At 42.3% G+C, this 20,897-nt stretch overlaps 1 protein-coding gene across 3 annotated transcripts in view; it reads left to right on the forward strand.

Annotated features, from left to right (window-relative positions):
• The window catches only part of pacs2 (phosphofurin acidic cluster sorting protein 2), a 56,163-nt gene extending 35,892 nt beyond the window's left edge, over positions 1 to 20,271 (forward strand). The window contains exons 2-25 of one of the 3 annotated variants that reach the window (XM_041953215.1): positions 851 to 938; positions 1,421 to 1,510; positions 2,554 to 2,679; positions 5,171 to 5,333; positions 5,631 to 5,704; positions 5,902 to 5,982; positions 7,189 to 7,248; positions 7,354 to 7,508; positions 8,388 to 8,478; positions 8,771 to 8,842; positions 9,164 to 9,288; positions 9,463 to 9,595; positions 9,847 to 9,951; positions 10,186 to 10,292; positions 10,400 to 10,554; positions 11,168 to 11,278; positions 11,464 to 11,572; positions 12,829 to 12,861; positions 16,441 to 16,483; positions 16,599 to 16,641; positions 16,836 to 16,971; positions 17,750 to 17,970; positions 18,190 to 18,303; positions 18,758 to 20,271. In XM_041953215.1, the coding sequence (XP_041809149.1) occupies positions 851 to 938; positions 1,421 to 1,510; positions 2,554 to 2,679; positions 5,171 to 5,333; positions 5,631 to 5,704; positions 5,902 to 5,982; positions 7,189 to 7,248; positions 7,354 to 7,508; positions 8,388 to 8,478; positions 8,771 to 8,842; positions 9,164 to 9,288; positions 9,463 to 9,595; positions 9,847 to 9,951; positions 10,186 to 10,292; positions 10,400 to 10,554; positions 11,168 to 11,278; positions 11,464 to 11,572; positions 12,829 to 12,861; positions 16,441 to 16,483; positions 16,599 to 16,641; positions 16,836 to 16,971; positions 17,750 to 17,970; positions 18,190 to 18,303; positions 18,758 to 18,876 (2,554 nt within the window). In that variant the 3' untranslated portion in view covers positions 18,877 to 20,271. The remainder of the gene's footprint in view (positions 1 to 850; positions 939 to 1,420; positions 1,511 to 2,553; positions 2,680 to 5,170; positions 5,334 to 5,630; positions 5,705 to 5,901; positions 5,983 to 7,188; positions 7,249 to 7,353; positions 7,509 to 8,387; positions 8,479 to 8,770; positions 8,843 to 9,163; positions 9,289 to 9,462; positions 9,596 to 9,846; positions 9,952 to 10,185; positions 10,293 to 10,399; positions 10,555 to 11,167; positions 11,279 to 11,463; positions 11,573 to 12,828; positions 12,862 to 16,440; positions 16,484 to 16,598; positions 16,642 to 16,835; positions 16,972 to 17,749; positions 17,971 to 18,189; positions 18,304 to 18,757) is intronic. The other 2 variants (XM_041953217.1, XM_041953218.1) reach the window with 2 other exon arrangements.
• The last annotated feature ends 626 nt before the right edge of the window (positions 20,272 to 20,897 follow it).

Here is a 20,897-nt window from a genome sequence, read left to right on the forward strand (position 1 = left end):
TGTAGTAACATCCTTTATCCAATCATGTGTTCACAAAGTGGTGAACCTCGCTCCATCCTCGCTTGTGAACGACTGAGCCTTTCCAGGATGCTCCTTTCATACCCGATCATGATACTATCACCTGTTTACCTGTGGAATGATCCAAACAGGTGTTTTTGGAGCGTTCCACAACTTTCCCAGTCTTTTGTTTCTCCTGTCCCAACTTGTTTGAAACATGTTGCTGCATCAAATTCAGAATAAGCAGATATTTACAAAAATTAATGAAGCTGATGAGGTCAAACATTAAATATATTGTCTTGTCATTTGTCAAAAATGATTAACAAGTTATCACATTTTGTTTTATTCATGTTTTGCACAACGTGAAAATTTTTTGTGATGCTTTAAAATTTCTAGTAGGTGTTTCAGAGGAAGTATTTATATTTGGGTACTATTTTGGTAATATAACAGCTGAGTGGGGATATTTCACAGTTAAACCAGTTGTCATTTCTCATCATTCATCAGCCTTCATATCCACAGATATTAATGAATCTGCAGTAAGATCAAATTTTCCAGTGATCTCAGCCAAGATAATGTATCGGTCGGTTCAGGAGTTCACCTCACACATTCGTGTCTGCTCGGCATCAAAGCATCAAAGTAAAGCCTTCTTTAACTGTGGAAACGTATTAATGAACACAGTCATTAACCTGCTGACTGACTGACTGACTGATGCTGTGTTTCCTGATGTACTCTATGTGTGTTTGCTTCTTGTTAACTGTTTACTTGTAGCTGCTAATTGAATAAACAAACAGAAACACACCAGCGGTGCAAAACTAAACATTCTTCCTACATCTCTCTCTCTCTGTGTCTTCAGATTGTGCAGTCTGACTCTGAAGAAGCTGGTTGTGATGAGAGAACTTGATAAAGAGCTGATCTCTGTGGTCATAGCGGTTAAAATCCAGGTATGCCGGCAGGCGAGCATGTACAAACCTGCTGCACACACAAACACAAACACAAACAAATGCAGTAGAATATATCCACCAGTCCTCTATCAGTCCCTGATGAAGAGCCAAAGAAGGGCTACAGATCACTTTCAAGCCGTATTTCATTGCTCTTTTCAGTTTTTTCCACCTTTGAGGCAAGTTGTAAGAGACTTTGTTCCAACTTTGACAGTAATTAAAGTATTCGCTGAGCAGGAAATAGGAAAAGTGCATTCAAACATAGTTTAGTTTGCTCTGTAAAAACCATAATATCCTGTGAAGTACATGAGCTTTGTGGTAAATGATCTAACACATGCAAACACAAGATGTTTTTAAAACATCTTGGCTCATGCTGAATCATTTATGCCGTGCACCTTCGCTGCAGAGCCGGTAACAGCAGCAGGGATGGAGAATGCTTCCACGGTAAGCTCCCACTAAATTAACAGCCAGTTTTTTATTTACAGGGCTCCAAACGCATTTTGAGGTCCCATGAGATTGTGCTGCCACCCAGTGGGTCTGTGGAGACCGATCTGGCTCTCACCTTTTCACTGCAGGTAAAAAAAAACAAAAAAACACCACTATGCTGCTGTTTGGTTCAGATTAAACTTTGCCAGAGGCCAAATTGCTTTATTGAAAAATCGGTGTTTCTGTACTGAAAATGTGAGATTATTATTGAGATCTTATAGTTGTATGTGTGGGATGAGTTTTATTACACTTGTTGCTATGGTAACTGCTCAAACTCACATTCGACATCACTGAGATGTGAAGCTCTTTTTTCTGTATTGCAGAGATGCTATCTATCTAGTGTGTGTGTGTGTGCACAAAGGACAAAGTATTGCTAGACGCATGAAAAGATAAAGCTGGAAATATTCTGTACTGTTGTTATTGTCAAGAAATCCCACAAAGAGGCCGACGACACGTCAGTCCTTCTCTCAGTTCTTCCCTCGTTCACACCGAGGATGTAAAACAAGTCACAAATGTCATGTACTTTTATTAAACGCCTTGGTTTATTCCACAGGAGACGTTTCAGTATTTGTGTTTTAGTCTCGGCTCTTCTCACTGGTTTGAAGGGGTCGTAGCTCAAAAGGTGACCATGGAGAAAACTCCACCCACACAGTCCTGACGAAGCAGTTTGGCTGAGAATTTGAGTGTTAATGTCGTCAGAAGTAATAAAGGATGTTTTAACTCCTTATTTAGTCATTAATATCTAACATTTTAGGGAAATATTTAATATTTAAACCAGGGGCATTAAACTAAAATACTGTATTTGTTAGGGACTATTTCCAGCTGCTGACTGGATGCTCTAGTTAGTATTTACAGTAACTTGTGGTTGACTTAAATAATCCACATTATCCAAGTTCATCTGAACAGTTTGGCTCACTGATGGAGCTCAAAGGGATAAGATAAACCGGGCTGTGGATACAGAGAATAGTTGTAAAAAGGCTCAATTCATTGCTGGATTTGATCTTTTTATTGGATTTGTTAACAATAAGAAAAATAAAGAATAGCACGAACCTGACCTTTAAAGCCACCAGTTAAATTCTAGGTGAGTAATCTGTACTTTTTCCTCTCTTTTCCCGGTTTCCTCCCCCTCCAGTACCCTCACTTCTTAAAACGAGAAGGAAACAAGCTGCAGATCATGCTGCAGAGGCGGAAGAGATACAAGAACCGAACGATCCTGGGCTACAAGACCCTCGCGGTGGGATCTATTGACATGGCCGAGGTATAATGACGAACCTGCGTTCATGTTGTCTGTGTAAATGTGTTACAGCCGTGTGCAGCAGGTGGAGGATAACAATGTTGAAGCTCGCTTCCGTTGCACTTTGTGTTAACGTCTCGGGGCCTGCAGGAGCGGACAGATGCATCAGCTCTAAAAGGCTGTTAGGACCAGTGTGAAAACATAATGAGAAAACAGCAGCTGTTGGAGCTGCAGGTTGACGTTTACTGGAAGACTCTGCCCTCCTCGTCCCCACGTGGGATTCTGCGATGCATCTGTGAATCACACAGCACAAGAAAAGCTGTCTAAAATAAATCATTTTGCCCTTAAATTAGTCTGAAAATAATGTTTATCCTTGAAAGACTTTAGTTTCGCTTATAGACGCAAAGTTAACTCCCATGTTTAAAATTATCCCACCCAATAGACAAATTGTTTCTTGTATTTCAAGAAAACCTAGAATGCAGTGCAGATGATGCTGTTTCACTAAGGAGCTCCCATATGGCTGACAAAGCTCAGTGGAGCTTATTAAGGTCACATCTCAGCAGCTGAGAGAAGACAAAAAAAAAAGCATTTTGGCGCCTGGGAGGGGGGAAAAAAGCAGCAGAAACATCGAGTTGTACTTAACCACAAGAAAGAAAAGGCTCTCATTTTTTTCAACTCAAGGACACAAAGGCGCTCTGAGGTAACATACCACACAAGAAACAGGCTAAATTGCGAAAGACTGACGTGGTCTAAGGACTGCGCTGCAGCAAAGAGGCTCGTCCTGATTTGGGGGCGGCGCTGTCCTGAAGTGACCTTGGCTTGTTGAAAGACGGTCACTCACTCATTAAACGCTGCTTAGGTGCTGCTGAGCAAGACACTCGACCCTCAGCTGCTGCAGTGGCGGCCCCCTTTCAAACAGCAGGGAGGGGTGGGTGGTGAAACTGCGGCGCCCTGGTGGGAACGTGTGGGCACATGGGTGGCAAATGACAGAAAACAGGTCGTTAAGATAATTAAGATTTTTCCTAACGGGGAGGGCGGGTCATTCTCTCTAGCTTAATTCACAGTGTGAGTTTGACACATGGGCGTGACGTTGTAGTCTTTGGGGGGTGTTGTGTGCCCCCTGAAACTGAAAAAAACACACGTGTCCCCTCTGATATACAGTAGATAATATGTTAAATATGTCTTTTTTATGGACCCTGTCATCAGATCTGTCTCTTTCCTGGAAACCAGCTGTTGTCCTCTGGTCTCTGTCTCTCTTTGGGTTTCTTGCTTCTCTAAAACAAACACTTTTGATCCTGGATCCTGAATGACCGGCATCGTGAAGCTGCTTATCACCTGTCTCTGCTAACACCGGGGTTCCGGCTACAAGTTGAGGTTGAGAGTCTTGCTCAAGGGCACCTCAGCGGTGCCAATGAGGGAGGGGCAAGTGGTGCCTGTCATTTTCCCCACCCAGATTAATCCTATCAATCCGGGGGCTTTAACCGATGACCTTCCAGTTACAAGCTCGCTTCTCTAACCTTTAGGCCACCGTTGTCCAATCACATCTCTTGTTCTTAATCTGAAGAAAAGTGCGGCTGGTTCAGTTCTGGTCTGTTTCTTGGCCGCACTTCCTGTCTTGCTGTTTACCTGAGGTTGTCAGACAGCCTGCAGTTTATGTACGCATGAAACAAATGAGAGACAACATGTTAATCTGTGATCTTGAGAGATGCTGCTTGGTGGATGTTTTTTAGACAGATCCTCAGTCCCGGTCTCAATGCTAACCTGAGCTGAATGTTTTCTCATTCGGGACTAGCGTTAGTTTGTGTCTGACGTGTTGTCCGACCATGTTGGAAATCAGAAGCGTTTATAAGTTGAAGATGGAGTGAAAAGCCAACTGCTGTAGAGAAGATGTTTAAAATCATTCATACTGTTGTTGAAAACACGTGAAAACTGATGGAAAAAGTTTGATTTTTGTTAACAAATGAAAAGAGTTCCTGGCTTCTGTGTAACCAGTGCACATCTGACCAATCACTCGGTGTGAATGTGTGGGAATGAATGTCGTATTGTCTGTGTTGGAAAGCTGCACAAACGGTTGGAGACAACCCCTCTGATCTGATGTCGGAAATGCCCGACAAGCTCTTCTGACAGAGCATTTCTGCCGGCACATTCACCCGACTGTAGCTCCATATTTACAGAAGTGAGAGGCGAATCAGTTTTCTCATCTAACTGTGCAAAGCAATTAACCTTATTTCCCAAAATGTCAAGTTATTCTGTTAAACGAAGACACACGACCCACGTGATACACAAATCTGCCTTGCACAGGATTGTCTCCTTACAAAAATAGATGTTAAGCATTGCATGGTTTTAAAGTGGTGAGGGTACCAGCACAGCAGTGTTTATGTGCTCAACCTGAGCCTGCAGTGCATTGTGGTACATAGAGTTTGCTGCAGGTGGAGAACCTGATATCTTAACTTCAACAGCAGCTTACGTCAGATTCCTCCCCTCTCTCATGCTCTCTTCTCTTTCACTCTCCCAGGTGATGCAGCACCCGACAGAGGGAGGCCAGGTTCTGCCTCTCTGCAGCAACCAGAAAGACATGCTGGGGAAGGTGGCGGAGATCTGGATCTTTTCCCTGTCCAGTCAGCCGATAGATCACGAGGAGGCAGCCCTGCAGGGAGGACAGAAGATCAAATGCTCCGGTACACTCTGCCTCTCGTTACCCCTGGCGTTCGGAGGTTAAAGCAGCAGGAAACCATCATAATCACCTAATGTGCATATTGGGCTAAACAGAGCAGAGATCACAGGGTTCACTGTGGGGTTTTTTTTCTTGCTAATCGTGCAAAAAGCGATTAAATTCAGGTAGCATCCAGCTCTGTGGCTACTGTACATCATGTATATTTAGAACTTGGCTGCATGTCAAATTTAAAAGGGTCACTGAAATATGTATGAGGCATCTTCTACACGCCTTTACTCTGCCTGCTTGTCTCCTGCTTTAGATAACTACTCGGAAGAAGAATACGAGAGCTTCTCCTCAGAGCAGGAGGCCAGCGACGACGCCGTGCAGGGACAGGTGAGTCCACCCAAGGGTCATGAGGCAAAACACTTTGTCTCATCCTGATGGGTCGGTTAATAATCAAGCACACAGTTGGGGCATGAGGTTGGAGTAAAACATCTATACGTGCGCTGCATATTTTTGCTAAGGAAATGACTTGAAAGTCTGAACAAAGCATTCCTTTTTATCGGAAACTTTATCGTCATCGTTTTCAGGATCTGGAGGACGACGAGTACGATGTGAGGAAGCCAAAGAAGCAGAGGAGGTCGATTGTGAGGACGCCCTCCATCACCAGAGTAAGAGACGTGAGCTGGGATTAAAGGAGGCCCAGGTTTAGTTTGAAGTGTTTGTGCAGCTTATCTACACGGTGACATCCAGTTTCATCATGGTAAACTGGCGGGAATGGACTAGGTTCAGGTTCAGGAGGCGGGAAAGCAAACATTGACTTTACCTACACACTAATATTCCACTATAATTCCGAATATGATGATATTCCTAATTTTCTATGGCTCCTTTTTTCTGAATTAGGCTTTATTGCGAATTTTCCAATTAAGACATGTGGGATATCTGATAGTATTCAGGTTTGAGGAACACTCTGTGGACATATACAGCACATTCAGAAAATGCATCTCAGTTGGGATTTTTAATGCAGACACAGGTGATCAGGACTGATGGGGAGGTCCGAGGGCGTCCGGTGGACAGGTGGATAACAGATGACTGCATGGCTTCATTTAAATACAGGGAGGAAGTTTGGGCAAAAATAAAAACAATGAAATCTGTTGCTTTCTCCTTGTTTTCAGTCTTCATGCTGAATTAAGCCAGTCGACTGCTGGCAGTGGCGCCACATTGAATATACAGATATGAAAGAGGGACACTGTCTTTCATCCATTAAAATGTGTTGTAATTTACTGCTTGAATTAAATTCAGCTGTAATACATTAAAATCATTGTCAGCATATTTCAAAATTAATTCTAAAGACAAGTTATTCCGTGTCGATTTATAACAGCCCCAACTGGTCTGGCGATTTTGACCTCCACCTTTCTGAGTTCAGCACACCGCAGCTGAGGAATATTTGCTCAGGCGCTGCAGTTGAATGCGCTCCTAAAATAAACACCATTTATTTCCAACTAACACCTTGTTTTGTTTACATTGCGGGTGATTCATTTACAGATGGTCAAATAATATCCAACACCTTGTAATGAGCTTTAATGAGACAGCTTGCGTCTGTTTTTTCTCACGGGCGATATGGTTTTACAGATTGAGGAGATGAAAGTCCCAGAAAGCAGATGAGGCATGATGTTGCTCGATTATTGATTTACATGAGCACGCGCAGGAAAATCGATGCCCGACCAACACTGCAAATGTATCTACTGCCGGTAAAATGACTCATCAGCAGCGGCTGTAGCTGCTTTCTCTGTATTGGATTGCTGAGAGCAGTGTAGTAAATCATAAGTAGGTCAAAGACTGACTCGTGGTTGTGTGTTTATTCTCCTGTGTTTTAGCAGCAGAACTTTAAGCAGCGAGTGGTGGCTCTTCTGAAGCGCTTCAGAGTCTCAGACGAGGTGGGTGTTTCAGTCTCGTGTTGATCTGGGAATTCAGCTTCCTCTTGTCTGTGTGCTGCTAGAGATGTAACGTCTGCCGTTGTGTGTGTGTGTGTGTGTGTGGAGGTGCTGGACTCGGAGCAGGACCCAGCAGAGCCGCCCCCCGAGGTGGAGGAAGAGGACCTGGACCTGGACAGCGTCGAGTTCGAGAACCCGAGCGACAGCGGGCCGGAGCTCGATGACGACGACAGCGTCCTCAGCACACCAAAACCCAAACTCAAGTGAGTGTGTCTCAGCAGCAGCGAGTGTGTGCGCCTTTATTGGAGTCGCCGAAGGCCAAATAATGATGCTAACAAGGTTAAAATGCTTCACAAAAAGTCTGAATTCAATTACAAGACTGTGCCTCAGCTGAAAGTAGGGCTAAAAAGTGAATTAAGAAAATATGCATGTCCTTTAATGTTCTTCAAACCCTGCAGCAAGGCTGAGGCTGCATCACTGTTGAAGTTTAACCAACATTTTGTGCTAATATTCTATGGTAATGGAATTTTAATGTTTAAAAATGCATATATTTAAGGGTTTCTTTAGGTTTTTCATTCTCGGGAGAGTAGGAAACTGCTCTCAAATAACAGGATACATCATTAAAACATATACTCGTGATCTTGCCTTTCAATAAAGAGAAGAAGAAAATCAAAGCAGCAGAGGCCGAGATGTGCTGCAGTTCAGTCCCGAGTGTGGGTCAGGCTCCATTAAAGCAGGAGCTTTTGCTTCCTGTAAATCAGTTCAATAGTGTCTTTCTCTCTGTCTGCATCGTAAACATTTTCAAACTCCACACCTTTAGTTTCTAATGAAGGCTTTCTTTTACAAATATGTGACCTCAGCGATGCCTCTCCTGTCATCAGACTTTAAGGCTCCTCCAGAGCTGCAGAAGACGTTATACAGCTGCATGAATGTACAACACAGCGTGAAAAATCTGAAAAATGTTGGCATCCAACCCACAAAAATGAAAGCATAAAGTCAAAGATTGGTTGTGGTGGAGTTGAGGAAGCCATCATTCAGTGAATAGTTCTGTGTTTAAAACACAGCGATGGACGCTCACCCAGACGAGACTCCTCTTGTGTGTGTTTTCTTGACTTCAGTCGAGATTGTTTCGTGTGTTTCAGGCCATATTTCGAGGGTCTCTCGCTCTCCAGCTCTCAAACTGAGATCGGCAGCATCCACAGCAGCCGGAGCCACAGGGAGCCCCCGAGCCCGGTGAGACCTACGTCACCGACAGCAGCAGCACACTGATTAACACAGTCTGTAAAACAGCGGTGCAGGTTAAATTCATCTGAAATTCATTTCAAATCAAGAGCTTTTTCACCGAACTACGTGAGGATAAAATGTTAGATTTTCCCACCAGTCCACAGGTTGGAAGCAGCTTACGCAATCACTGGTTTGTTTATGAAGCTGTGGGACTTCTGTTGAACCAAGAATCCATCACGAGATGTTGAATGAGTCCCGACAGCAGGCAATGTTTATTATTCCTGTCGCCGTCTCGTTCCAGATTGACCCGGATAAAACCAAGTGCGGTGGGGCCAAATTTCCAGATGACGGTGTGTCCGATAACGTCTCCTTTGTGAGTATTAGCTCTTAAAGCGGCTTGAGATCAATAACTGGCACCAGTCTTTATTATTGTAAGACAATAGCTTGAGGAAAAACACAGAAAAACGAGCCCTCTGGGTAGAAATTGCACATTTTAAATTGCATGTGTCCATCAAAACCAAGTAGACACAGTTAGGATAGATTATAATAGATAACAAGTACAATCCTCAAGGACAGTGCAGACAGTTAAGGTGTTAAAAAGTGTTGTTTTAAAAGAAGAATGCAGACGTGCTGTCTGGCAGCGCCTTTCTCACAAACCCTGTTACTGTTTTTCTCTCTTTTTGCTGTCCCTCAGGAGCAGCCGGAGGCGGTGACCCCGACCACAGAGCTGGAGATGGACAACATGGACACATTTTTAGAGAGGCTGCCACCAAGTGGCAAAATGACCAAGACAGAGTCCCTAATCATTTCGTCCAACAGGTAGAAATAACAAGAATGATCTACTTTGCTATGCGTCTGCAGGGCGTGAACAGTGTCTTTTAAAAGGGAAAAGAGTGAATTAGCTGTCGTCGCCTGCAGATCAGTGTTTTTGCTTCCTGCATTACATCACACTCCAGTCCTCCATCGCTCTTCCTCTGCTGTTCTCGTTTTCAGGCAGGAACCGAAGTTGGCAGGGAGGCGAGGAAGGAGCACGTCACTGAAGGAGCGCCAGCCCAGCAGGCCGCAGAATGAGAGGGCCAACAGCCTGGACAACGAGCGGTCCCTGGACACACGCTGCCACCTACAGGTAGGAGGAGAGAACTGCAGCACAACGTGTCGCTTAATGCAGATTTGTTGTTGATTTTGTCAGCATAAAATAGCAGAGACGTGTGGCCTCTCTACAAATCATGATGTTTAAAAGATGCATCTTAAGCCCTGGCAGAAGAACTCAGTCACTTTAAAGACTTTAAGAGCCACTTAAAGATTCAAACATATTTCATGGTGCCTCAGTTAAAAATATGGCTTCTTATTTTTACTGTTCTTCTTTTGTCCGCCTAGATCCCACGAAAGACGGTGTATGACCAACTAAACCACATCCTGGTGTCTGATAACCACCTCCCTGACAGCATCATTCTCATCAATACATCAGACTGGCAGGGCCAGGTGAGGACAAGCGTGAAATGGCTCCAACTCTGCATGTTGTTTTGAGATTTAGTTTTACTCCAAAGTGACAGAGGGTAATCACAGTTTGTATAATGTTATGCAGGCTCTTGAATGGTTGTTTGGAAAGCATTACTTATTCCAGTTGTTAAAGGATAGTTGGTGAGAAAATATTTAAACATTACATTTATGGCAGCGAACTGCTTTCCACAATAAAGCCTTCCTCTCCCCTCCCAGTATCTTTCAGATATGCTGCAAAACCACCAGCTACCAGTGGTCTGCACCTGCACCACGGCCGACATCCAAGCTGCATTCAACACCATCGTCTCCCGCATACAGAGATTGTAAGCCAGCCTCTCACGCGCTGACTTTCTGAAGCACCACTTCCCTTTACCAAATATGATTGTATCGATTAGGAAACTGTAAGCAGTATATTTATTTTCTTCCCTAGTTGCAACTGTAACTCGCAGACACCTATTCCCATAAAGATTGCAGTGGCGGGAGCGCAGCACTACCTCAGCGCTGTTCTGAGGCTTTTTGTCGACCACCTTTCCCATAAGACCCCTGACTGGCTTGGCTACATGAGGTTCCTCATCATCCCTCTAGGTTAGTAAAGCCTAGCCCTAATGCTTCTCTTAGCTTGTTTTATTGTAGTATTTAAAGGTGCTATGTTTGTCCAAATGCTCTAATTCAGGCATGTCAAAGTGATTCCATAAAGGGCCGTGTGGCTGCAGGTTTTCGTTCCAACCAAGGAGGAGCACACCTGGCTGGAATCAATTAATCAGCTGATCTCAGTCTTCAGCTGATAACTAAGGATCCCTTGATGTTGATTGGTTGGCCTGGTGTGCTCCTCTTGGGTTGGAACGAAAACCTGCAGCCACACGGCCCTTTATGGAATCACTTTGACATATGTGCTCTAATTGCTGAAAATGGATAAGATAATGGTGGAGTCTGGTGGTTCCTATAAAAGGCGCTGCCACTCCCTCTCATGATGAGACAGGATGTTGGAAAATATCTTTCCATCTGTCTTCCACTCTTTCCACCACCTGCCATTATCAGTATCTCTAAACACTGTGGATCATGTTGCACTGGAGGAACAGCGACGCTTCCAGTCCTCTCAGCATTGGCCTTATTTGTTTACAGTACTATGATAATTTAACACTGCACATTTAAAGCTGATTGTTGTCTGATTTTGACTGTTTATATTTGACTGGTTTAGGTGCACATCCTGTCTCCAAATATCTTGGCACTATTGACTATCGATACAACAGTTTGTTCCAAGATGCTGCTTGGAGGGACCTGTTTCACAAGCCAGAGGCGCCTGTTGTTGGTGGGCTGTTATGTTTAAATACCTTTTTTTTAAAAAATAGTTGCCAGCAGTCTTTAGAGAACATCTGCAATTAGGGAAAACTGGTCATTTTTGCTCCTAACTTACAGAACTTCTTAATGAATGTTTCTGACTATGCATGCAGGTCTGCAGTCAGTAGCAGAGAACTAATAGTGTGTCTTGTGCAGCCCAGGAGAGCCCAGACGTGGTGTCAAGGGTGACTCAGTACATGGTGGGAGCTAATGGAGCTCACCAGCTTCCCATCGCAGAGGCCATGCTCACCTACAAACAGAAAAGGTATTTTCTTCTCTTTTCGGGATTAATACAGAGCTGAGAAAATGTCACACTGAGCTGTTTTTTTGTGAGCTTCCCTTAAAAAGTGTGGATTTTGTTAAGTCTGAGGGTTTCATCTAACAAATGCTTCTAATGCAGAGCTTTCAGCAGTTTTTCAAAAGGGGATTGAACTCTTCTGTGAAAAATCGGCTCTATGAACAATCTGTGATACATTAGCTGGCTTTTAAAAATGCATTTCATACATTCTTTCAAGTTTTTTTTTGTTACAAATTCAGGCACAGCTATGCAGAGCACTAAAACATCTAATATGTGAAGACAGTTTTCAGAGAGTTTTCACTGGTAGCAACTGAGAAACAAGCTCAATGATGGTGATTACAAGTCAGCAAAAAGAGGAGATAAGCAAGAGTACATGAGGGCTATTCAAAAAATTAACAAGGCCAGAACAGGAACAAGGAAACTGGGCGAGCTGTCAGATTAGTCATTGTCCATCATGCCAGGAACACGTAAATTAGTGACATTTAGAGGTGCTGCTGCACAGCTCTTGCTATCTTAAGATAAAGACAGGCCAGCTGTTTCCCCATTTCCAGTATTTATGCAAAGCTAAGGTAAGCTAAACTAAGCAGCTGCTGGCTATAGCTTCCTTTAATGCACGCATGAGACTGACATCTGTCTTTTCATCTCGCTCTGCACCAGAAAGCAAATGTGGAGCAACTGCTTTCGGTCTCCACAAGAAATAAAACGCAGTCGTAAATCTTGCAACCATGCACACAGAGTCCATGAGAATAAAAGCACAAACACATAACAGTTAGCCCTGTAATATAATAGACACTCAGACTGTTGTCTTAGGAACACATTAGCCTTTTTAATACATAAAATGAAAATATGATATATTTTGCTTTTCGTGCGTGCACTGTGCATTGGCCGACATTAAGTCACTTAAATGTCATTTAACACAGAAAGAGACGCCTAAGTGGTGGGTCTAGCAGTGCAGGGGCTCTCCACCTCTGCAGGCCGGTGTTTCTTGAATAGTTGGCTAGTGATTAATCAATTATCTCAACAAATTGTGGCACGTTCTGTTTCTGTTCAAACGCTTTCAACCCCCTTTTGAAAAATCGGGGTAAAAGTTTGACTAATCTTGAGTTTGTGTGGGAGTGTCTGACATGAGGGTCTAAACATCACTGTCTTTCCATCACTGTGTGTGTGTGTGTGTGTGTGTGAATAACATGTTTTATCTTTTTGTTGTATGTTTTTCTTTGAAGGAAAAAGAGCTTTCATTTTGATTTTGCAGTAAGGTATTGTGGTCGATTGAGTTTGTTTCTCACGTAGCTTGTTGACTCATGCGCTTTCTGTGTGTTGGAGCCATTTCCCCTTGAACCCTCTTAGCCTTTTCTGGAGCTTGCCACTTTAACTGCCTCTGAGATTTTTATTTTCTATTTTCTTTGCTATTAACAGCTTGAGCTCTAAACCTCTCGGAATAGATCTAACTCTGCCATTCAGGCCACGGCTCAGAGTTCTGACGCACAGCAGCACACAGACACAGTATGAGGTTTTCTTGAACTAATTAAAGCTGCACCAGGCCATGTTTTTATTTAGAAAGCAAGACACAAGAGATGCAATAAAGAGGAGAGTTTTATTCCTACCAAGACACTCTAGCTTTGCCCTTTTTGGCCAAATGAAATTGTGGCTAGGGGCACCATAACCACAGTTTCCACATGTTGTCGCTTCACAGCCAAAGAACGTGACATTTTGGGAGAAAATCCAAACTGTTTGCAGAAAAGAAATCAAAGAAATGTGCACATCAGTGTGAGATCAGCTGCCTCTCATCTGTTTGGTGTCCTTCGGTGTGAAATGATAGCAGAGCGGCCACGCTAATGTCATGTTACGTGGTCTCTAGGCTGTAAATGAATGTTTTGCTGCGTATTTTTAGCTGCCGAATGCAGAATTATCTGGTGCAGCTTTAATTGGCAAAGCTGAACAACTACTCTCGATTTGAAGAAGTATGCCTCTTGAAGGAATAGAGAGCCGAAGTGAAACCAGGACGCTTGGCTCTGTTCTAGAAGAAAGAAAATCCCACTGACGTTTGAAACTGCAGTAATAACTAAACGCAGCCGTGGAACAAAGCCTTTCTCAGCAGTAATGCTGTGTGGCTCACGTCATATGTCTAGCCCAGTTTTAGGATTGTTTTTTATTCAGTATTTATGTGTCATAGTAGCCTTTCGTGAACAACTGGTCCCAAAAGCAGAGGCAGGTCCACGAGCAAGTCGAGGGGTTGCAGTGAGCTCTGATAAGTTGCTCGATCGAACGCTCTGTATGTTTTAACAATTGCCTGAAGTGCATCATGCAGAACTTCAGTGCACATTTTCTAAATTTATGTGTTTCAGCATAAATGAAGACTTTCTAGTCTCCAACATCTGTGTGCTCTTGATGTAAATATTAGTATACCTGGAATTAAAGAAAGAACTTCCTCGATAATTCTGACTAATGCCTACGCCAAACATTTCTCATTGATAAGATATCAGAGAAATGGCTGAAGGATAAAACGATGCTGATAAAGTGGCAAGAGACCAAATCAGCTGTCTTCCCTCCTCTGAAGCTTTTTCTTCTGTTTCTTCCTCCCTGCTGTCTCCTCTCCATCTTCGCCATGTGCTTCCGGCCATCCATGTCTGTCTGTTATTTGTCCCGTTAGAAGTAGAAAACCTGCACACTGTCAATAGAAAGACAATGTCGGCGTGCAATTAACACTTAAACTTTATAATTAAATCACAAACCTAAACCACCAGGATCAACATTTCAGTTACTTGTTTGGTTTAATGTCACCATCAAATGTCAACTGGAGAGTTATCAGTGCTACTGAGCCTGTTTTCAAATTATATTAATATCTTTTTTTAAATATATGCAATTCACTTAAATGTTTTAATGCTATAGATTATATAGAACTAAAGTCACAGCTGAGTCTGTTTCTTGACAGGTGTCACATTTGTTTTCACATTTAAAAAAAATGAAAATTGAGTTAAAAGACATTTAAAATGTCATATTTAGGAAATGATTTATGAAATTATGCATAAAATGATGAACCTGTTAAATAGAGTAAATAAAGTGTTGCAACCAACTGTGCAAAAATAAAAAGTGTTTATACTCCACTAAACGTCTGAGAGAGAAGAGGTGGAGCATGGGTGGAACTGAGGTGGACGAATGAAGCGTGGTTGCTGAAACCTAGCGGCTAGCTGCCACTCGCAGCAACCATGCCCATAATTATGCAGAACTTTAAGCCTTAATATAATTTAAACGAGTGCGTTATACAAGAATGAATCCCTTGTACAGTTAGCAATAGAGATCAAAACTGTTTATTGCACTAGGCTGTAAACGAGTTTATTTGTACTGTAAAGTTGGCATTTTAATATGGGGGTCTATGGGGATTGACTGTTGACACATTCAAGTGGCCATTCAAGGAACTGCAGTCTTTGGCACTTCAATGTTGGCTTCATTTTTCAGCCCCAGAGGTTGCTACTTGGTTGTGCTGATATCACCAACAATAATAACACAAATTAATATATATAGCTTCAAAAACAATATTAAAAAGTACCTTAAAGCATAAAAAGGAATAAAACATGATAGAATGACACAAATTGTCATTAACAACAATTACAAAAAAATGTATTATACATAAATGCACACTGTAATGGTAACATTATAATACATCCTGTAATCTACAACAATACAAACATTAAAAAGATTAGATGCAGAACTAGAGTCGAGGTGTATCTGAAAAGTGCATGCATTATGTCCACACAGTAGTTCTGCATCCATCTACATGGATTGATGATGTGCATGTGCATCTTTTAACCAATACATCACATATGTAAGCCAATATATGGATGAAACACATCAGGCAGAAGCCATGTGTTCTCTCATAATCCATCCCTGCAAGGCGAGATGAACATGAATCACTCACATACCAGGCAGACATCTGGCTTTCTCTCTCTGGCTGCTCTCAAACTGATTCCAGCAACAGAAAACAAAACGTGGCCTTGATATGCAAACTGTGACCCACTGCGGACTGTCTTCTCTCCTTCTCTCCCCTCCTCTGTAGTCTCTCTGTTTCTTCCCTGGGGGGGCGATGGCAGGTTTCTTCAAGGCAAGAGCAACAACCTCTCACATCATCAAACGCCTTTACATTTAGAGAACGTAGAACTAGAACCATTCAGGCTATTTTCCTGGCAGCGACCGGAAAAATAGTTCGTGTAGTCATGCACTATCGCTCGCAGGTAGTGCATGGAACCTGGAGAAGTTTTGGATGTAGGTTGGTGCTCTTCCTTCTCATCCATTTCCTTGTGACTAGTTGTTCCCCTGATGGACTTGCTGCCTCCTGAATGCCCTTCTGACTTTGGTTTGATGGATCCAGTCTGTCTCTGCAACAGCTAGACGGCTTTGCCGGAGGTCCTGAATTAGCCGATAGCTTGCATGTTTCGCTCTCTACTTCTCCAGCTACTTTAAGGGGCCTGCAGTTCGGAACTGAATCTGTTTTAGTGGAAGTTTGAAGCCCAGCAGCAAGTGAAGCATGCTCGGTTGATTCTTTGCATAATTTGCATAGTATTTCCAGATGTGAAACATCGGAAATCAAAAATCAACATTTGCAAGAAAATAATTATTAAATCTCATTGTTACTAACTGTAGATGTCACGTCTCTAAATTGTTAAATCCTTTCACAGTCAGTTTTTGGAAATGCTTGTAGGAGTTAGTCCCTTTAGATTAATTTAGTTTTTTCCATCTGTGCATAATTTCCTCCCTTTAAATCATGACATCCTGATTAATTTTTTGCCATCTTTTTACCTGAACTTTTTTTTTTTTTGGCCCCTGCTGCTTCTCCACAGCCCTGATGAGGACTCATGTCAGAAATTCATCCCTTTCATTGGGGTAAGTGGCCTCTTTGACTCCAGATTTGCCCTTCTTTGTCTTCTGTTGTCAGTGTCTTTTAAGTGTTTTTATTTTACAAGTAATAATCCGTTCTCGTCTGTTTTTAATTCTGCAGATGGTGAAGGTCGGCATCGTGGAGCAAACATCTGCAACGTCAGGCAAGCAATAAGTCTGTTTAAAATTTAAAAGAGATACATGTTTTTTGCTCAGTTTGCATGCTAACCTGCACCAAAGCATGTCAAAGTTGCACCAGACACCTTTGCACATTGGCGGCGCTGAACAAAAGCATTGCTCCACCACATTGCATACAGGTATCTTTTGGAAATGAATGATTGACTGCTTCCTCCCTCAGGAGACTCTGATGATGCAGCACCTCTGGGCTCCTCGCTGCTCTCCTCCACTCCTCCACAAGTATCACCTGCACTGAAAGAAGCGTCGCCCACCCCACCCTCCTCTCCCTCTGTCCACACCAGCTTCTGTGCTTACAGGTACGATGTGATGTATGGTGTCTGCAAAATGGACCAAAACATTTGACCTTTCTGTAAATTCCTTTTCTTTCATACATTTTCTATGCAGGTGTAGTAAGTAAGTGACATAAATACTAAGAAAAGTCATGATATTATATTTTTCTTCCAGGTAAAAAAGGTTTCTTATGTTATGTTGTTGATATGAGAAATTAGCATACATATAAAACATATTCTTCATTTTATTTGGCTTTAAAGAAATAGTGACACAACACATAACAGGCTTTCTTGCAGGGAGTTAGATGTTAAGGTTGATACCACTCTCATGTCTGTGTGGCAAATATAAAGCCACTGCCAGCAGCTGGTTAGCTTAGCTTAGCATAAAGACAGGAAACAGGGGGCAACAGCGGCCTGGCTCTGTCCAGATGTGAAAAAAAAAAACAAGAAAAAACTGCAGCTGTTGAGCTCACAGTGATGACACAGTTACCTGGACCTACCTCTCCAGTCTTTCCTAAGCTAAGCTAACCAACTGCTGGTGGTAGCTTCGTATTTGCCATGCAGACATGAGTGAGGTGTCAATTTTCTAACATAACTCGCAGAAAAAAGGCAAATGTTGACAGTAAGTAAGTAAGTAAGGTTAAAAGTATTTTCTAATTTATGTAATTGTAACATTTCAGTTACTGCTTTAAATTATAAGGCTATCTACATCTCATATTCCCAGCTTTAACCACTTGAACTCCAACGTGAGAGTTTTTCCATTTAAAACAGTTTTCATGGATTTCCACCTGACTGTTTTCTGTAGTTCTGTAGGTCAGGCGGAACTGATGGGGCTTCAGGTCGACTACTGGGTGGCTCCGACAGAAAGGAAGAAAGACATGGAGAAGCGGGACTCCTCCTCCAAAAACACGCTCAAGTGCAATTTCCGCTCGCTGCAGGTCAGCCGGCTGCCACTGGGGGGAGCAGAGCCGAGCCCCCAGCCCACCATGTCCATGACTGTGGTAACAAAGGAGAAGAATAAGAAGGGTGAGCTGTATACCTGTGTTGTACAAGGGGACTCATGCATGCATCATTCTCTGGATTTGTGGAGAAAAGTGTGACAGGGTGTGATCTGATCAAATCCAGTCTTCTACAGTATCAAAAGAAGCACCAAAAGGCCAAAAGTCATTGAATCCTCAGAGAGCAAAAAGATTCTGAATCCCTCATTTACTCACAGCGTGCATCTCTGTTCCTCCCCTTTGCCAGTCATGTTCCTGCCAAAAAAGAGCAAAGACAAGGAGGTGGAGTCGAAGAGTCAAGTGATCGAGGGCATCAGCCGGCTCATCTGCACTGCCAAGCAACAGCAGACCATGCTGAGAGGTACTTTTCTGCACTCCTGCCCTGACATGTCACCCCCCGCAACAGCACACACTTCCCCAGAGGGATCTCGGATGTTTTTCAGCTTTCCTGACAGTTAGTAGTAGTAGTTAGTAGCTTGTGAATTTCCCCTTGGATCAATAAAGTCTTGCTATATAAGTATTGCCATATAATAATCATATCATAACTTATTTGTTGATTACATTTTGTATTATTAATCAGAATCTGGAAAGTAACTCGTTATTAAAGTTATCATTAAATATAGTGGAGTAAGTACAAGTACAATATTTGCCTCTGAACTGTAGTGGAGTAGAAGTATATATATACATATATACTCAAAGTCCAAGTACTTAGCTGCTTTCCACGACTGGACACGGGGTCATTCAGGATAGCAGCATCATTAACTCCAGTAATAAAAGTGTAGCTGTACAGTAATGTTTGTTTTCCTCCTCTGCAGTACTGATTGATGGCGTCGAGTGGAACGATGTCAAGTTTTTCCAGCTGGCGGCACAGTGGTCCTCACACGTCAAACACTTCCCCATCGGGATCTTTGGACACACTAAAGGCCCTTACTAGCAGCACCTAAGAGACTGAAACACTGAGGACAGCTCCCCCCTCTCCTCCCGTTCCCTCCCGCCAACAGCTTTTAACCCCCTCCTCCCTACTTTCCCCCTGCACACTTCTTCTATCCTGCCATCTTAATTTAAACTCCTGCTTTCTGCTGTTGCATTTGTCTGATTATTTAATCTTTTGCGTGTTTTTTTTTTATTTTCTATTTATGTAAAAATGTCTCGAGGCAAAGCTGCCGAGAGAAATTTTATTTACTCAGCTTTTTAAAAGAAAGAAAATCCTGCTGATGTTTTATAGACTTTTGAGAAAAAAAATAACTAATTACTAAACAATTACTTCTAACCTTTAACATCCTGTACGAGTGCCCAGGTGTCACCCTCTGCCATCGTTTTTTTTTTTTTTTTTGACTTGGTGAGGCACAGCACATTTAATCAAGAATATATTTAAAAAACAAGAGCAGTTGCCTTGTAATGAAGTAGAAGACTTGATGGTCGTCTTATTTTCCAACCGTGACGAGGAAATTTTGGATTCTCAACTTCAGAGACTGTTGTTGAGTCATCGTCTTAACCCTGAAGGAGGAAAAAGTAAATGACCCCAGATCTTTGGCTCTCTGCACTCAATGAAGAAGTCTAATGTGCAATAGACTGAATACTGTGTGAATGCGATTCTGAATAATAACCTGGCACTGTTAGAAGATTACACACTGCTCTTAGTTGTGATTTTCACTCTCCCTAACCCCTTCTCTTCTTTACTTTCTCCTGCCGGTAAATTGGCTTGAGGTTTGAAGAGTTTTGCCCCAAAGTGAGACATGTAATTAGAAAATAAACTAAAAAAATATGCTTTTTAGAAAATCTTTCATAGCACAAAATGAACTAATATATAGATAGTAGTACAGACTTTTGGGAAATATGTTGTGTTGTTTCCTTGCCAAGTGAAATGAGAAGATTAATATCACTCTAATGTTTGTCCTTAATATGTAGAGCCAGCAGCAAGTTAGCTTAGTTTAGCATAAAGACTGGAATCAGGGGGAAACAGCTAGCCCAGTTTTCTCCAAATGTAACAGAATCCACCTACCACCATCTCTGAAGCGCACTCCTTCGGACAGAGCAATGCTAGCTTTTTACCTCTGTTTCAAGTCTTTATGCTAAGCTAAAGCTAACCGGCTGCTTGCAAATAGCTATCTTGGCTCTGATCAAAAGTAACAAAATTCGCCTACCAGCATCTCTAAAGCTTGCTGATTATCATGTGATATCATTGATCTGTACAAAAAAACTGAAAATGTATAAAAATGCCAAATTGTGGTTTTAGAGGGGGTTGAAAGGAAATAATTTGGCACATAACACCCCTCAGAAACCACAATTTGTCATGTTTTACACTCTAGATGATGTACAGCTTACACAAATAACATTTTTGTTGGGTTTTTTTTTTTACCTTTGGACAGAGCTATGCTAGCCGTTTCCCTCTGTTTCCAGTCTTTATTGCTAAGCTAAAGCTAACCGGCTGTTTGCAAACAGCTAGCTTGGCTCTGATCAAAAGTAACAAAATTCAACATCCAGCATCTCTAAAGCTCACATTAAAACATCATGTCTCCTTTGTTTAATCTGTACAAAAACTGAGCCAGGCCATCTGTTTTCCCCTTTTCCAGCCTCAATGCTAAGCTAAGCTAATCAGCTGCTGGCTGTAGCTTCACATTAGGGCTATGAGAGAGGCATCAATCTTCTCACCTTGCTGGAAAACAAACTTTTATTTCCCTAAATGTTAATAACATTAAACATTTTTTACAGAGTGGCTCCTCTGTATGAGACAATTAGCTTGTTAACGTTCATTTGAGAAAGAACTCTTCCTCCTCAAGCCCCACACTCCTCTGACACACTCCACGTCTTTTGCTAAAAGCAAATGTTACTTTTGCCAAAGGAATACTCATCAACTGCAGCTCACCTGTTACCTGTGGTATTATAGAAGACTTCATAATGTAGAGGTGAATGTATTGAAGGTACCTTAATGTAAAGCACTTTTAAATGTTTGTC

The sequence above is a fragment of the Chelmon rostratus genome, chromosome 15, assembly GCF_017976325.1.
Source record: "Chelmon rostratus isolate fCheRos1 chromosome 15, fCheRos1.pri, whole genome shotgun sequence".
NCBI lineage: Eukaryota > Metazoa > Chordata > Actinopteri > Chaetodontiformes > Chaetodontidae > Chelmon > Chelmon rostratus.